The sequence below is a fragment of the Triticum dicoccoides genome, chromosome 7A (genome assembly GCF_002162155.2).
Source record: "Triticum dicoccoides isolate Atlit2015 ecotype Zavitan chromosome 7A, WEW_v2.0, whole genome shotgun sequence".
NCBI lineage: Eukaryota > Viridiplantae > Streptophyta > Magnoliopsida > Poales > Poaceae > Triticum > Triticum dicoccoides.
In genome coordinates this window covers 584,535,926-584,552,486 of record NC_041392.1, presented here as the reverse complement: position 1 = coordinate 584,552,486, position 16,561 = coordinate 584,535,926, and the positions used below count along the sequence as shown (strand labels likewise).

Genomic DNA, 16,561 nt, shown 5'->3' with positions numbered 1-16,561 from the left:
GCTACAATAGTTTGATTTGCATATTATTTGTAGAAAGGGAGCTGAGAACCCCGTTGCAGACAACTTGTCTAGGTTAGAGAATGTTCTTGATGACCCACTACCTATTAATGATAGCTTTCCTGATGAACAATTAGCTGTCATAAATGCTTCTCGTACTACTCCATGCTATGCTGATTATGCTAATTACATTGTTGCTAAATTTTTACCACCTAGTTTCACATACCAACAAAAGAAAAAGTTTTTCTATGATTTAAGACATTACTTTTGGGATGACCCACACCTTTATAAAGAAGGAGTAGATGGTGTTATTAGACGTTGTGTACCTGAGCATGAACAGGAACAGATCCTACGCAAGTGTCACTCTGAGGCTTATGGAGGACACCATGCTGGAGATAGAACTGCACATAAGGTACTGCAATCCGGTTTCTATTGGCCTACTCTCTTCAAGGATGCCCATAAGTTTGTTTTGCCTTGTGATGAATGTCAAAGAATTGGTAATATTAGTAGACGTCAAGAAATGCCTATGAATTATTCACTTGTTATTGAACCATTTGATGTTTGGGGCTTTGATTATATGGGACCGTTTCCTTCCTCTAATGGGTATACACATATGTTAGTTGTTGTTGATTACGTTACTAAGTGGGTAGAAGCTATTCCAACTAGTAGTGTTGATCATAACATCTTCACCAGCACATCTCATCTCAAACCCTAGTTCATATCTTGTATCCAATCTTTGTCCCAAAGCCTCAGATTGGTACCTGTGGGTTGCTAGTAGTGTTGATTACTCTTTGTAGTTGATGCTAGTTGGTTTATTCGGTGGAAGATCATATGTTCAGATCCTTTATGCATATTAATACCCCTCTGATTATGAACATGAATATGATTTCTGAGTAGTTACGTTTGTTCCTGAGGACATGGGAGAAGTCTTGCTATAAGTAGTCATGTGAATTTGGTATTCGTTCGATATTTTGATGAGATGTATGTTGTCTTTCCTCTAGTGGTGTCATGTGAACATCGACTACATGACACTTCACCATTGTTTGGGCCTAGGGGAAGGCATTGGGAAGTAATAAGTAGATGATGGGTTGCTAGAGTGATAGAAGCTTAAACCCTAGTTTATGAGTTGCTTCGTAAGGGGCTGATTTGGATCCATATGTTTCATGCTATGGTTAGGTTTACCTTAATACTTATTTTATAGTTGCAGATGCTTGCAATAGGGGTTAATCATAAGTGGGATACTTGACCAAGGAAGGGAAGTACCCAAGCACCGGTCCACCCACATATCAAATTATCAAAGTACCGAACGCGAATCATATGAATGTGATGAAAACTAGCTTGATGATAATTCCCATGTGTCCTCGGGAGCGCTTTCCTTTATATAAGAGTTTGTCTAGGCTTGTCCTTTGCTACAAAAAGGATTGGGCCATCTTGCTGCACCTTATTTACTATATTTACTTGTTAGCCGTTATCAATTACCTTATCACAAAACTATCTGTTACCGATAATTTTAGTGCTTGCAGAGAATACCTTACTGAAAACTGCTTATCATTTCCTTCTGGTCCTCGTTGGGTTCGACACTCTTACTTATCGAAAGGACTATGATAGATCCCCTATACTTGTGGGTCATCATAACTGCGGGCTGAATTTGTCCCACAGGCAGAAAAGGCCAATGACGGGCCATAAGTAACCGAATGCTAGAAATGAGCCCAAGAATAAATGGGCCCTGAGAAGGCCGAAAGATAACACGGGTTGGAAACGGTCCAATGGAATAATGGGTCGTTAATGGGTATAAAGGGGTATACTATTCATTGCGGGCCAGATTCACCACGGGCCATTAATGGGCCAAGAGTTACAAATGGTCTCATATGGGCCGAAAGACATCATGGGCCATACATGGGCCAGAAGTTACAACGGAGTGGAATCATATTGGAAGGCCCAGATGAAGCTACTGGGCTTAATTTGGATAGGCCGTAATGGGCCGTGAGTTAGCGGACCGTAAATGAGGCTATATACGAACAGGCCGTTAACAAGATTTTCGTGGGCCGGCCCGTTACCTTTTGACCAAGTCAAATGGGCCGGCCTTTTCACCAGAATGGGCCTCTGTTGGGCCGTACCACGTGTCGACGTATCATAGGCGCCTCCTGTCCAATGAATGGATGACATTTGTCCCAACGGTGAGCCAACACATGTTTTCGCCGGCCAATGAGAATTTTACACATGGAAAATCCTCATTGGTCCGGGCTGTTAGCGGGTTATCGGATCCAAAACCGGACCCGATAGCTTAACGACGTCCCGCTACGGTGGATGCCACGTGTCGGTCACCCTTGATGAAAGCACTTCCATGACGCGTGAATTATCGTCATGAAAGTGGACACTTCCGTGATGATAATTTTTGTAATGTCATGGAACACTTCTACGACAGCACAAGTATGAGTATCTTGATTCTGTCATAAATTTGTCATGGATGTACATGCATGACAGCAAACGTGACCTACTGTGAAAACACGTATCATCACGGAAGTGTCTTTTTTGTAGTGGTAGTTCTTTCCTATGTTGCAAGGTGTGAAGTTTGAGTAAAGACTCAAAACCCGACCACGACAGAAAATAGAAAGATGATGAAAAGTCATTCCTTATGCCTCAGTCATAGGTTCTATAAAGTATGCTATGCTGTGTACCAGACCTATTGTGTACCTCACCATGAGTTTGGCAAGAGGGTACAATAGTGATCCAGGAGTGGATCACTGAACAGCGGTCAAAATTATCCTTAGTGGAATAAGGAAATGTCTCTTGGTTATGGAGGTGACAAAGAGTTCGTCGTAAAGAGTTGCGTCGATGCAAGCTTTGACACCGATCTGGATGACTCTAAGTCTCGATCTAGATACATATTGAAAGTGGGAGCGATTAGCTAGAGTAGCTCCAGCAGAGTATTGTAGACATAAAAAATTTACAAAATACATATGGCTCTGAATGTGGCAGACCCGTTGACTAAACTTCTCTCACAAGCAAAACATAATCACTCTTTGGGTGTTAATCACATAGCGATGTGAACTAGTTTATAGACTCTAGTAAACCCTTTGGGTATTAGTCACATGAAGATGTGAACTAATCACATAAAGATGTGAACTATTGGTGTTAAATCACATGGCGATGTGAACTAGATTATTGACTCTAGTGCAAGTGGGAGACTGAAGGAAATATGCCCTAGAGGCAATAATAAAGTTGTTATTTATATTTCCTTATATCATGATAAATGTTTATTATTCATGCAGAATTGTATTAACCAGAAACTTAGTACATGTGTGAATACATAGACAAAACAGAGTGTCCCTCTACTTGACTAGCTCGTTAATCAAAGATGGTTAAGTTTCCTGACCATAGACATGTGTTGTCATCTGATGAACGGGATCACATCATTAGAGAATGATGTGATGGACAAGACCCATCCATTAGCTTAGCATAAATGATCGTTTAGTTTTATTGCTATTGCTTTCATCATGACTTATACGTGTTCCTCTGACTATGAGATTATGCAACTCCAGAATACCGGAGGAACACCATGTGTGCTATCAAATGTCACAATGTAACTGGGTGATTATAAAGATGCTCTACAGGTGTCTCTGATGGTGTTTGTTGAGTTGGCATAGATCGAGATTAGGATTTGTCACTCCGTGTATCGGAGGGGTATCTCTGGGCCCTCTCGGTAATGCACATCACTATGAGCCTTGGAAGCAATGTGAATAATGAGTTAGTTGCGGTATGATGCAGTACGGAACGAGTAAAGAGACTTGCTAGTAACGAGATTGAACTAGGTATGATGATACCGATGATCGGATCTCGGGCAAGTAACATACCGATGACAAAGGGAACAACGTATGTTGTTACGCGGTTTGACAGAGAAAGATCTCCGTAGAATATGTAGCAGCCAATATGAGCATACAGGTTCCGCTATTGGTTATTGACCGGAGATGTGTCTCAGTCATGTCTACATAGTTCTCGAACCCGTAGGGTCCGCACGCTTAATGTTCGACGATGATTTGTATTATGAGTTATGTGATTTGATGACCGAAGGTAGTTCGGAGTCCCGGATGAGATCATGGACATGATGAGGAGTCTCAAAATGGTCGAGAGGTAAAGATCGATATATTGGAAGGCTATATTCGGACATCGAAAAGGTTCCAAGTGATTCGGGTATTTTTTGGAGTACCGGAGAGTTACGGGAATTCGCCGGGGAAAGTAGTGGGCCTTAATGAGCCATACGGGAAAGGAGAGAAGGGCCTCAAGGGTTGCCCCCCCCCCCCCATGGCAAGTCCGAATTGTACTAGGGAGGGGGTGGTGCTCCCCTTCTCTTTCCTTCTCCCTCTCCTACTCCTTCCCTCTCTCCCCTCTTGGAAAAGGAAGGGGACTCCAACTAGGATTGGGAATCCTAGTTGGACTCCCCCTATAGGCACGCCCCTCCTAGGCCGGCCTCCTCCTCCTCCCTCCTTTATATACGTGGGCAGGGGGCACCCCAAAGGCACTCCAAGATTTGTCTTAGCCGTGTGCGGTGCCCCCTCCACAGTTACACACCTCAGTCATATCGTCGTAGTGCTTAGGCAAAGCCCTGCGCCCGTAACTTCATCATCATCGTCGCCACGCCGTCGTGCTGACAGAACTCTCCTTCGGCCTCAACTGGATCGAGAGTCCGAGGGACGTCATCGAGCTGAACGTGTGCCGAACGCGGAGGTGTCGTACATTCGGTACTTGGATCGGTTGGATCGCGAAGACGTTCGACTACATCAACCGTGTTACTAAACGCTTCCATTTTTGGTCTACGAGGGTACGTAGACACACTCTTCCCACTCGTTGCTATGCATCTCCTAGATAGATCTTGCATGATCGTAGGTAAAAAAATTAAATACTGCGTTCCCCAACAAAAGCCACCAGAAAATTATCTGTAATAAGACATACCGACGCGAAGGCACTTTGGTTTGGGTAGGTGATCTTATATAAAAAATATTTCAACCAATTAGCAAGGAGTTTTCATATCACCTTATATACTATTGTTGCATGAGCTAATCAGCCGGAATTGAGTTGAACTTTCGGATTTTCAACCTTTGGAATGAGAACAATAGAGGTGTTGCTACACCCTTCGGGGATCTTCCTAGAGTTAACAGCAAGCAACACTTCATCTATCAACTCCTCTCCAATTATATGCGAAATTCTCTTATAGAAAATAGCATGTAAGCCATCCGGGCTGGGGGCCTTCAGATGTCGATGTTAAACATGGCCTTTTTTACCTCCTCTCGTGTATAAGGCTTATTCAACTCGGTCACTCGGGGCTTTACCTTTTCAATTATATTCATATCCGGTACCTGCACACAGAAGGTGAACAAAAGAAGAAAATTAGGCTGCTGCATGGGACCGTATCCTCTCCTGATCATCAATCCATGTACCATTTTCTCTTTGCAAACACTTTATACAGTTTCTTTTCCACCGCCCGTTTGCTGCCCTATGAAAGAAAACCGAGTTCTTGTCGCCACTAGTAAGCCAATCAACTCGCCCTTGTTTCATCCAGTAGAGTGCCTCCTTCTCTAATAATTTTCCAATTTGCATATGTAATTCATGTTTCCTTACGACCGCATCATCAATTGACAAACGTGGTAGCACACTACCAGAATTGGCCCAAATCGCGATGGCCCCGTCGGCATATATGGAGGTATCCTGGCGGCCTAGGTCAAGCCATAGGCGTAGAAAAGCCGCCGGCATACGTCCACATATGCCGACGGGGGCCGTCGGCAGCACTGGCTATATGCCTATGGTGGCCGTCTGCATAGGTCAAGCCATTGGCATATCCTTGGGCCCGGCTACCCGGTGGGCGACGGCCGTTTGACGGCGTCAGGCCTACGCCCGATGGAGCTACCGGGGGCCGTCGGTATAGGCGTATAGCTTTGCCAACATCATCGATCCGCGTATTCTGCCACATCATCGATCCGAGCTGATGTTTCTGTCTCTGTACGTTCTTTTCTGGTTTGTGTATAAACCTCTTTTGATTCACCAAGAAAGAAAAAAGAACAACTGTGTAGCACCAACAACCAGCCAGAGAATTTTGAGGAGTTGAAACAACAAACAAATTACATGCGCGAAATTCAACGGAAGTCACAAATAGGTGACCCCACCAGTGCAAATACTAAAGTGCACAAAAAATGTGCATGATTCGTTCGTTTAGTGGTTGACGACCCTGCAGTTCCTCCTGATCTCTCCCTGGAAACCGGTCTTCACTTCGATGGCTCCCATCTTGACCATGGCCTTGTTGAACTTGGCCTCCCACTGCCCGGGAATGTTGGCACTGTCGCGCACCATCTGGGTCGTCGCCGGCGTGGCAAGGAGGGCGGCATCCGACGTGAAGAGCACCTTGTGCGCCAGGACGTTCTTGTAGTACTGGTTGTCCAGCGCGTTGGGGGTCACCACGTCCTGGTTCACCGTCGGGTCGTTGGCCGAGCTTGGGCTGGCGGGGCACTCCCTCCTCAGCACGTTGGCGAAGCCGGTGTTGATGTCGGAGGGGACGGCGAGGCGATCGGGGACGAAGGACGAGCAATGGGACACGCCAATGGTGTGGGCGCCGGAAAGCACGACCATGTCCTCCGCGGTGAGGCCCTTGGCGGCGAAGCTGGCGATGAGCTGGTCGAGGTTGAAGACCGGAGGCGGGAGGTTGTCAAGGGCCTCCGTGGAGTTGGAGACGCGGCCGTCGAGGCGGCCGGCCGGCATGTTGATCTTCATCGTCAACCTGCTGAGGAAGTAGGCGGCGTCACGGCCGGCGAAGGCGACGATGTCCGCGCAGGAGACGACGCCGGGGCACGCCTTCTCGACGGCGTCCTTGGCGGCATCGATGACCTCGAAGCCGCGGAGGCTGGGGAAGTTGGGAGGGCTCAGCTTCTCCGGCTGCGGGTTGGCGGGCGTGGGGTCGAGGAGGACGGAGGCGTCGCAGCCCTGCACGAAGCAGTCGTGGAAGAACATGCGGATGAGGCCGGCGCCGATGCCGGCGTTCTTGTAGACGAAGCGCTTCACCTCGTCCCTCACGATGGCCTCCACGCGGGGGCACGTCTTCTTGTAGTAGCCCACCTGCAGGCCGTGGCACGCCGACGACGACAAGAGCAATGCGCATGTCAGCGCAACGGAGAGCTTAAGCCAGGCAGCCATTGTCTCCTCAAGCTCTGAACTAAGTTATCGGCCTTTGTGCACTACCAATATCGAGAGTGTGGTCGACCGATGAGAAGGTGATGAGATGTTGCTCATGAGGTAGGGCTATTTATGCGTGCATCGATAGACGACATTGGATAGCTAGTCTCATCAGATGATTAATCGACGACATTGGGTCTATAATTGACCAGCATGTTGTGATTTAGCTGGTATGGAACATGGAGGCTGATGGAGTCTGATTGTGGTAGATGTTCTCGTTGTTCGTTCACTGAAATGTCTTGATGAGGTATAAGCATGTTGTGGCCAGCGAGGTATGAGTGTATGATTGTACATTAGAATAGCTTTGATATTGTTGGCACAAGTATAATTGGGATTAATTAGGATATATAAGATCTCAGCTTCCGTGATAATTGTGATGGGAATGTTGTTACGTGTTCCGTGTGCCTGACAGGTCACGACGTTCATCCGTAAACATGCATGGGAGTGGGCTGTCTTTTGCCTCTTGCAAGCATGCGCATATGGTTTTTGGCTTCCGGCTCTTTTTTAGAATAGAAGAGAAACCGGGCGGTTGCCGAATCAAGTTCTTGATTTGCTCATGGAGTATGCTGCTTCCAGCACATGGTGAGTCGGTTGCATGGAAATGCAAGGTGGACTCCTGTAAACAAAACTTCAGCAACTGCCTATATCACATGGGGATCAGTTTGGCCTCTGACTTTTGTAGAACCAACAAAAAAAATATACTTGCTGGCGGGCTACAGCCTACAGCACCATAAGGTTAATGAAAGCCTTCTTCCGCAAAACAAAATGAAAGCCTTGAGAGGATGGAGCATCGAGACTGAGGCAGCCCAGAAGAAACTTAAGATAAATCTTGTAACGTGGAGTTTGACTCCCTTTTTTCTTAGAAAAAAGGGTTGAAAATAAATAAACTTTTTCCAGAGAAGTACAAGAAAATTGTTGTGCTCCAGACACTACAAGAAAATCAAAAGTTGCCTAGTATTTCCCAATAAACTGAGTGTAATTTATCGGGCGCTCGGCATATACGGCTGAGTGCGTAAATAAAACATAGAGCAACATAAGCGTGCGGCTTAGAGCATCTCCAGCCGTTGGCCCCTCAGTGGTGCCTAAAATCGCTGCCTGGAGTGAGCCGGCGCAAAAAATCGGTCTGGGGACGAGTTGGTCCCCAGTCGCTAGCCCCAGGGCCGCCCCAGGCGCGTTCAAAAAAGGCAAAAATATAGCAAAGTTCGGCATATATTACATAATAGTCGCGGATTTTTATTACATAATATGTCTAAATTAAAAAGAAACTGGCTGAACGCGGAGTAGTCCCCGTCGTCGCCGCCATCGTTGTCGGGCTTCTCCTCCTTGACGCGGTCGTCCCTAGTGGACCCCTGACCGGCGTCGTCAACGCGGACTAGTAGTGGCGGCGCGTCGTTGTCGTCGCTATCCTCGATGACGATGACGCCTCCTTCGTCGCGGCCCCGGCGGCGCTGCGCGAATCGCTGCAGGGCGGCGCATTGGCGCTCCCTCGCCATCTTCAGGGAGTCCGCGCGCGCCCATTCCAAGGCCGCGTCGTCGTCGAGCTCGACGTCGCCGCCGTGCTCCGTCTTCACCGCGGGGAGGAGGCCCGGCTCCGTCTTGGGCTTGACGAAGCGCGGAGGAGGAGCCGACGAGGAGGCGCGCTGGCCGCCCTCGTTGATGACAATGCCGGCGCCGCGAGTGCAGCCGGCCGAGCGGCGTCTCCGTCGCGGGCTCGGCCTTGACGCCGAGCAACCCCGAAGAGCCGGAGGAATGCGAAGAAGAGCGTGATGAAGAGGAAGAAGAGGAGGCGACAAACCTCCTGGGCAACCATTGCCCATCGCGTCGGCGGTGAGTCGTGGCCGTGGTGGCCGCCCTCGCCGGGGGGTACGCCAACGGCGGGTGGTTGCCGCCCTCGAGGTGCGTCAGCACGCCCTCGAGTGTGCGGCCGGGGACGCCCCATCACAGATGGCGCCCCTCGCTGTTCTTCATGCCGCCGACTACCGGTGCGCCGTTGGTGGACGCCAGCCGCTGCTGCTGACGGAGTTGGAAGTACGCCGCCCAAGCCGCGTGGTTGTCGGCGACGTACTGGGGGAGGGAGAGCTGGGCGTCGGTAAGGGAGGCGCGCATGACCTCGACCTCGTTGGCGAAGTACGAGGGTTTAGCCACGGCGTCGGGCAATGGGGGAATGGGCACTCCCCCGTTGCTGAGCTTCCAGCCTGTTGGCCCGGCGCGCATGTCCGGCGGCGCCGTGATGTTCGCCTGGAACATGAGCCAAGACTCTTGTTCGCGGAGCGAGCGGCGGCCGAAGCCGTTGGCCGCCGCCTCATCTCCGGGGAAACGCTCGGCCATCGGGAGAGGGAGGGAGAGCGAGGGCTCGACGGCGGCGCTCGGGAGAGGGGGGCTCGGCGGCGGCTCTCGGGAGAGGTAGAGCTCGGCGGCTAGGGCTAGGGCTGGTGTGGCCAGAGGCGAGGGAGGCCGCCGGCTTTATATAGCCGCGCCGCGCCCGTGTGTACGCGTGCGAGAGAGGGGAGGTGTCGGCGCGCCGACCCGTGATGCGCCGCCCGTGAGGAATCAATGATAAGGCTGACCGGCGGCAGCCTTGACATTGATTCCCCATGGCGTGGGGGAAGACGACGAGCGGTGTCGCTGACGCGGCGAGCCCGCGGCTCTTTCGCGCCAAAACCGCTCGCCCCGGCGTCCGCCGGCGTGACGGGTTCGGCCTGGGTCCGCCGACGCTAATTTCGGACCAAGCCGGCGAAAATCGAGCTTCTGGAACGCGACTGGGCCGATTTTTCTGTGCCGGTGCGAAAAAATCGCCTGAGGAGGCCTTTCTATACATGTAAAAATACTCTTAGTATATGCAAACTTCTTGGTATATTCGAAGAAATACTCTCGGCCTACACCTATTTGGTTCTTCCTCGGGCCTCGTCTCCATCACACGTTCCGGTGGGTTGATCCTCGGGCCTCGTCTCCGTCACGCGTTCCGGCCTCGGATGCTAGCATAAGGCATATGAGAAATAATTGAGATTTGGCTCTTGAATTTGTTGTTGTTCAGTGTTGGTCCATTGGCATCGCGGCCTTGATGACTTAGGGCTTGTTCTGAACTTCTCCGAACTTCCCAAACTCCACAAAATCAGCTTCTGAAGCTAGCTTCAAACTCCACCTGGCGATTAACAAACCATTCGGCACGCTCGTAGCTTCTCCCAGAGATTCCTCCCAGTTGGGGAGGTTGTAGGCCTGTTCCGCGCTGGTACAGGCCCGCTGGAAACAGCCTAGCTCGGGAGCAGCCCACTAGAGACCTTGTTTGATGCTGGTATAGGCCCGTTGGAAAGCCCAGATCGGGAGCAGCCGCCATGGGTGGACCTTGGGAAGAAGAAAGGGAGCTCGGGGTGGTCTTCTGGATGGGAACCGGCCGGGATGGCCTTGTATATGCCAGATCCGGCGGTGGAGCGGAGCGCCGGCCGGCTGAGGGGTGGATCTGGCTGTGGCGGCGGGGGAAGGTTAGGTCGAGGGAGGGAGACGAGCGCAACGATTCGAACGCGAGTGTGGCATGTCGACTCGAGAAGCTGGCTCTCCGAAGCGTTTTCTTTAGCGGTGGCAGTCTCGTTGTAAATATGGGCAACTCCAGTTTCTCGTTTTTCTGGAGCTGGGCTTTCCGGGCTTCACGATTTTACACGTGAGCGGGACTGAGCTTCTCAAATCCAGCTTCTTCCCAAATAAACGTTCAGGACAACTTCACACGAGAAGTTTGAGGAATTAGAAGCTGGAGGAGATCAAAACAGGCCCTTAGCATCCACAATCAACAACATGTTCGCCCAACGTTAGAGCGGCACGTGATTAGCCCGTCGAGCGGCACACGATCAGCCCGTCCGAGAGACGAAGACGGTAGACCCACCGGACTTTAATGTAACTTAAGATAAATCAAGGATATTTTTACCGTATATCTCCTAATCCACGGCTCTTCCGCTGGACGAGACTTGCATGCTCCCCTCGCGTGCACCCATCCGTACTCCCGCATACGTGGCATGATTTGATTGGAACAAAATAAGGCCTGGATTAAAAAGAAAAAAAAAGAAAAAAACAGCCGGGAGCACGGATGGGAACATGAGGAGGGAGCAGGCAAGCCGGATCCTCTTCCGCTAGGGGGAAGTAGAACGGGGCGTGCTGGTTTTTTCTTCCACCGGTTTTGCCTTTTTTTTCTTTGTTTTTTAAGTATTTTCTCTTTCTTCTATGTTTTTTCTAGAACATTTGTCAAATTCATGAACACTTTATGAAATTCTGAGAATTTTACAAATTCATGGACATTTTTTGAATTCATGAAAAATCAAATTCATGAACTAAGATTTTTTTTTTGAAATTCCGAACATTTCTTTTTGAATTTGAGATCTATGAACAGTTCTCAGAGTAAAAAAACAAAAGAAACAAAAATGAAAAAATAAAGATGAAAAGCGAAAAAAAAGGAGCGCCCAGGCCCCACTTGGACAGGCCCAAAATGCACACAGGGGCTCCCTATTTTTACCGCTGGTTTGGTAAATAGGTCCAAGTGCTTTTCATAAAGGTTTGACCCTTTTAGGGAAAATGGGCAATGTTTTTTGATCTGAAAAATGGGCAATATGTTCAAACTTTAACAGGTGCAAGCACCCACTCATAGAACCACCAGGACATTCCACTATGCCTCGAAACACCTCAAGTCAAGACACACCAAAAGAAAGGTGCGCATACACCTCAAGTCAAGACACACCAAAAGAAAGGCGCGCATACGATTCATGCTTTGTTCATGTTCACACAGACTCTCGTGACGATTGTGTCACCAACTTATTTTGTTTCACTGCTTACATGAACCACAAGGAGTTTGCAAGCATTAACAGCCAAACTTTCCCTGGTTGGATGCTCAGTTCAGGACGCCAGATGCTTTGTAGGATTCCACGCTGTCCCCCAGGGTCTTCTCTAAAGGCCTGAAGGTCCACCCTAGCTTCTGAAGTTTCTCTGAACTATAAATGGTATTTTCTTCCACTTCCGTAAAGCTACATAGAAATTTGGAGAGAAAAATAAAGTTTCATCCAAGTTAAGCATGGAAAAGCAGGGGGGTCGTATCAAAGAATGTTATGATCTGGTGACATCTTTCATTAATTTTTGACATTCTATATCCTAAACTACATGCAAAATTAAATGGTAGATGCAGAGCATTACACCTCCATAAACCTGGCACTCTACTATGCTTAATTCAATTTGTCAATCCCCATCCTAGTGCTTTCCAAATGATGCTGATATATATGCTTGTCTCAGGAAAAGATAAATGGACCATCTAGCTTGTGAAATGCAGAATCAAAATAGCAATAAGACAAACAAAAAGTTGCCTGCTGAGGAAGGCACTTACTTTTTGGGATAAGTGTACATTGGATATAAGGTCTTCAGTACGCTTATCATATCAGAGACTTTTACTGGTTTTGAACTGCAGATGTACCGTCCAGACGCCTCTGGATTTTCATATGCCAATAGAAGAGCATCGGCAACATCACGGACATCCACTACATTCCTGAGTTTATTTTCTACAGTATCACGTTCTCCTGCAAGAGAAAAGTGTTTCATTTCTACAGAAACAGAACTACAATATAAGAATAAGCAAGTTTGGTTTTTTAAACAACTTGATCTTAAAGGTTGAAAGGTCCATTGTGCTATTGGTTAATATGCTTTGTTCAGTTCAGACATCAATTTATGATGACCCAGTTTAAACAGAGCAAGGCTGAGCAAATTATCACTCTTTAATATAAATTGCATGTAAGATGAGAGAACACTGAGATAAACACATCTACCTTTGAGGTAATTAAGGAGAATGTTACTGCTTGTATTTACTGTAGACTGCATCAAGGGGCCAATTACCAACGACGGGCAAATAGTTACAATATCCAGCCCAGTTTTTGCTGCATAAGCAAAAGCCTCACGCTCTGCGAGTGTTTTGGAAAGGAAATACCAATCCTGCCACAATGACAACACATATAATTTATTTCAAATAAGTCATCCGGACCAAGGAATCACAGCATAAGATCATGAACATTCTGTGTGGCTAGCTGAAGAACATCATATTATTAGAAAGCATCGAGGTTATTTGTGCAAAGATGTGGCTCACCTTTATACTGCTACCTTCATCCTAGGGCGAAACCATTAGCTCACCAAACAAGAAGCTTACTATTAAATCATTGGTAATCATGCCTAACAGTCGGTCATCTAAGCTATCGGCCAAGAGAAGTGAGAGCTATTCAAGAGTTGGAGCTGGTATGTTATTAGTCCCTTGATCGGGTACCGAAAGTTTGCTTCGAGGAAGCAGTGCTATTTGGTTCTTCTTCTTTCACGTCCATCCACAAATGATTTATGAAAGGAGGGAGTATATTCCAAATCAATATCAATCTGTGATTAATTAGCAGCTGATGTAGCATGCTATACTGTGAACTAAACAAGTTTCTTGGCAGAACAATGTTTAGCAAACGCAAAGGCATTGCTTACTTACCTCACCCTTTCTGCAGAGATCCTCGTCTGACCAGCTATCTTCATCAAATAATTTATCCTTAGGCCAGTTAGGATTATTGGACACAGCAGCAACTGAAGACACCATGACAACTCGCTTAACTTTCGCCTCGTAGCAAGCCTTCAAGACATTCAGTGTGCCTGTTACAGCAGGGGCTATAACTTCTTCCTGCAAAGAAGTAAACAACAGAATATTAGAGTACACACTTGTTTCTAGAAATTAAACATTAGTAATACATCTGTATAACAGCACTATATAAAAGAAAGAGATAGGTTACAAAATTCAGACAGGCTGATGTTGCACAAAGCTGAACAAGTTGACAAACTTTGTCTGTTTTCATGAACTTGTTTATGTAGGGAAACAGGATGGTTAAAAAATTACAGATTTCGCATTATGCGGTGAATTCAGTATATCTCCTATGAATAACAAATGGTCATGTTTGGGGGAAAATCCTTGAGAAAATCCATCAAGGCCTCAAGGTTAAGTAAACTTTACATCTAACTTGGGATGCAAAGCCACGTATAGTTGCCAATAAAATTGCACTATGCTAAATCACTCGTTCACCTGCTATTTCCTCTCTTGTTTACCTCAAAACTTCACAAAACCGTGAAAGTGAAACACATTTTCTTGAAAAAATCACCTCAGGATTGGTTGATCTGCCAGAAGGGACAGGGCTAGCAACATGAAAGACGCCCTCACAGCCAGCAACCGCTGACGCAATGCTGTCGTAGTTCAGCAGGTCGGCGCTGAGCAGCTCCAACCTTTCCCCAGCACCTTCTAGCGCCTTAAGGTGAGCATTCTTAGCATTACCTGGAGCATATGGTCACACACAAAACACACCACCATCATCATATACTCACATATAACAAATTTCTTGGGTCCATCACAACAAAGTATGCCCAAGCTATTTTTCAAAGTTTCAAGAACTAACAATACGTCGGAGCTCACAATTCCTGCAATTTCCTCTCAACATTTACACATCCTGTTCGAGGAATCTGCTAAAAAGCATCTAAATCTAATACTATCTCAAAAAGCTCCTGTTCACTTCCAACTTCCAAGAACAACATTATTTTTAGGGGACTGCTTCCCCTCAAATATGGTTGCCTGGACTGCTTCCCCTCGTTCGGTTTTCACTTTTCAGCAACAGCATGCTATTGATATATTCCTAAAAAAACACATCTATACATCCTCCTGGATAAGCATAGATCTTCGACGGCACAGCCAAGAGGAAAAGGAATCTTCGGGCGGGAGGTGGGAAGGACGGACCGAAGCGAGGAAGGAAGGCCCTTACCGGGATCGCGCACGGTGCCGCGGACCGCGTAGTGGCCCTTAGAGAGGAGGAGCTTGACGAGCCACGAGGCGACGAAGCCCCCTGCGCCGGTCACGCACACGCTCTTCCTCGCCGCCGCCGCCGCCGCCATGCTGTTTTTTCTCCCCGCTCCGGCTAGTCCCCTCTGCTGTGCGGAGTTTGGTTGCTCCGCGTCTCGCCACGCTGCGCTGAAGTGGACAGCAGACGCCAATCCAGAGCGGTCGAGGCGGTTTCGACTTTCGAGAGTCTTCTCTTTTTACAATTTTGTCTGTTTGGTCCTTCTATATTGTTTCTCTCTGACTCTAGTCCAGTCAACGGCAAAGTATTTCACAAATTAAGGGCTTCTTTGGATCACAGGATTAGAAAACAAAGGAATTCAAAAAACACAGGAATTTGACGGGATTGTAGGTGCAAAACAGAGGATTACAAAATAGAGGAAAACTACAAGAATGGTCATTTGGATGGAACACAGAAAAAACACAGGAAAAGTGCCTCGATCCTACGCGAATCAGTGTAAAAAAGAGGTTATAGTGGATGTTGAAATTCCTATAGGATTGAGGTGTAGGAATGCATCCATAGGAATTTCGGAGGTGTGGTTCCTTTGATCCAAAGGGCTTCTTTAGGAAAAAATCCAATGGATTGGAATCCTCCAATATTCCTATGAAAATCCTTCAATCCAAAGAGGCCCTAAACTGTTTTCGAAAGTATGTGAAATACTTTTGCCTGAGGTCAAATCTGTCAATTTTGCCCCTGTCAACATAATTTATCAATTAACACTGAAAAATGATATTATAGAAGAAAATAAAGGATAAACATATATATATATATATAGAGAGAGAGAGAGAGAAAACATTTTCTTTGGACAACATAGGAACTACGAAAATATTCACAGTTTTCTCGATCATAATTTTTTTACAACTTTCATAAAAAAATACTCCCTCCGTCTCAAAATAAGTGTCTTAACTTTGTACTATCTTCAACAAAATAGCGTAAAAAAGAAATGACAACAAAATCTTGTACGACATTCATGTACCTGCAATGCCAATTTCAAATATCTTTCTTTCTTGTGAAATTAATTTCTTAGTTTCTTTCTTGTTTCCATGCAATGATGCACTTGAAGTTTCAAAAGAATAACGCAAAAAGAAGAAATGGCAATGAAAATCTTGTGTGACACTCATGTACCTACAATACCAATTTCAAATGGAGAAAGGTTCTTTAAAAATATCTTTCTTTTGAAATTAATTTCTTAGTTTATTTGTTGATTATCACTGGATTTGTCACATCCATGAAACCATCCAAGAATGACATGACTGTCCTTGACACGGCCTCAAACATTCTCTAACCAATCACCAGAAGCTAGCTGATACAAACAATACATTCTAGGTGAATCTAACTTGAGCCTTAGGAAGATCATCTAAAGTTATTATGCTAATTGTCATCCCATGCATGAGTCCTTCTACACCAAAAATTCAGTTTCTTGGATTAAACAAAATCAAAACAAAACTTTGAAACAGTTATTGCAAAAAATTAAAGTC

At 46.7% G+C, this 16,561-nt stretch overlaps 2 protein-coding genes across 2 annotated transcripts; both read right to left on the bottom strand.

Annotated features, from left to right (window-relative positions):
* Positions 1-6,078: 6,078 nt before the first annotated feature.
* LOC119334468 (peroxidase 2-like) lies at positions 6,079-7,242 on the bottom strand. Its single transcript, XM_037607026.1, has one exon. The coding sequence runs from the start codon at positions 7,174-7,176 to the stop codon at positions 6,202-6,204; it is 975 nt and encodes a 324-aa protein (XP_037462923.1). The 5' UTR covers positions 7,177-7,242; the 3' UTR covers positions 6,079-6,201.
* A 4,600-nt stretch (positions 7,243-11,842) lies between these two features.
* On the bottom strand, positions 11,843-15,243 carry LOC119328532 (cinnamoyl-CoA reductase 2-like). The gene is made up of 6 exons (XM_037601505.1): positions 15,009-15,243; positions 14,358-14,527; positions 13,700-13,885; positions 13,008-13,170; positions 12,572-12,761; positions 11,843-12,218 (listed from the first exon to the last, which is right to left on the bottom strand). Exons 1-6 carry the CDS (start codon positions 15,136-15,138, stop codon positions 12,086-12,088), a joined length of 972 nt encoding a protein of 323 aa, XP_037457402.1. The 5' UTR covers positions 15,139-15,243; the 3' UTR covers positions 11,843-12,085.
* Between the last annotated feature and the right edge of the window lie 1,318 nt (positions 15,244-16,561).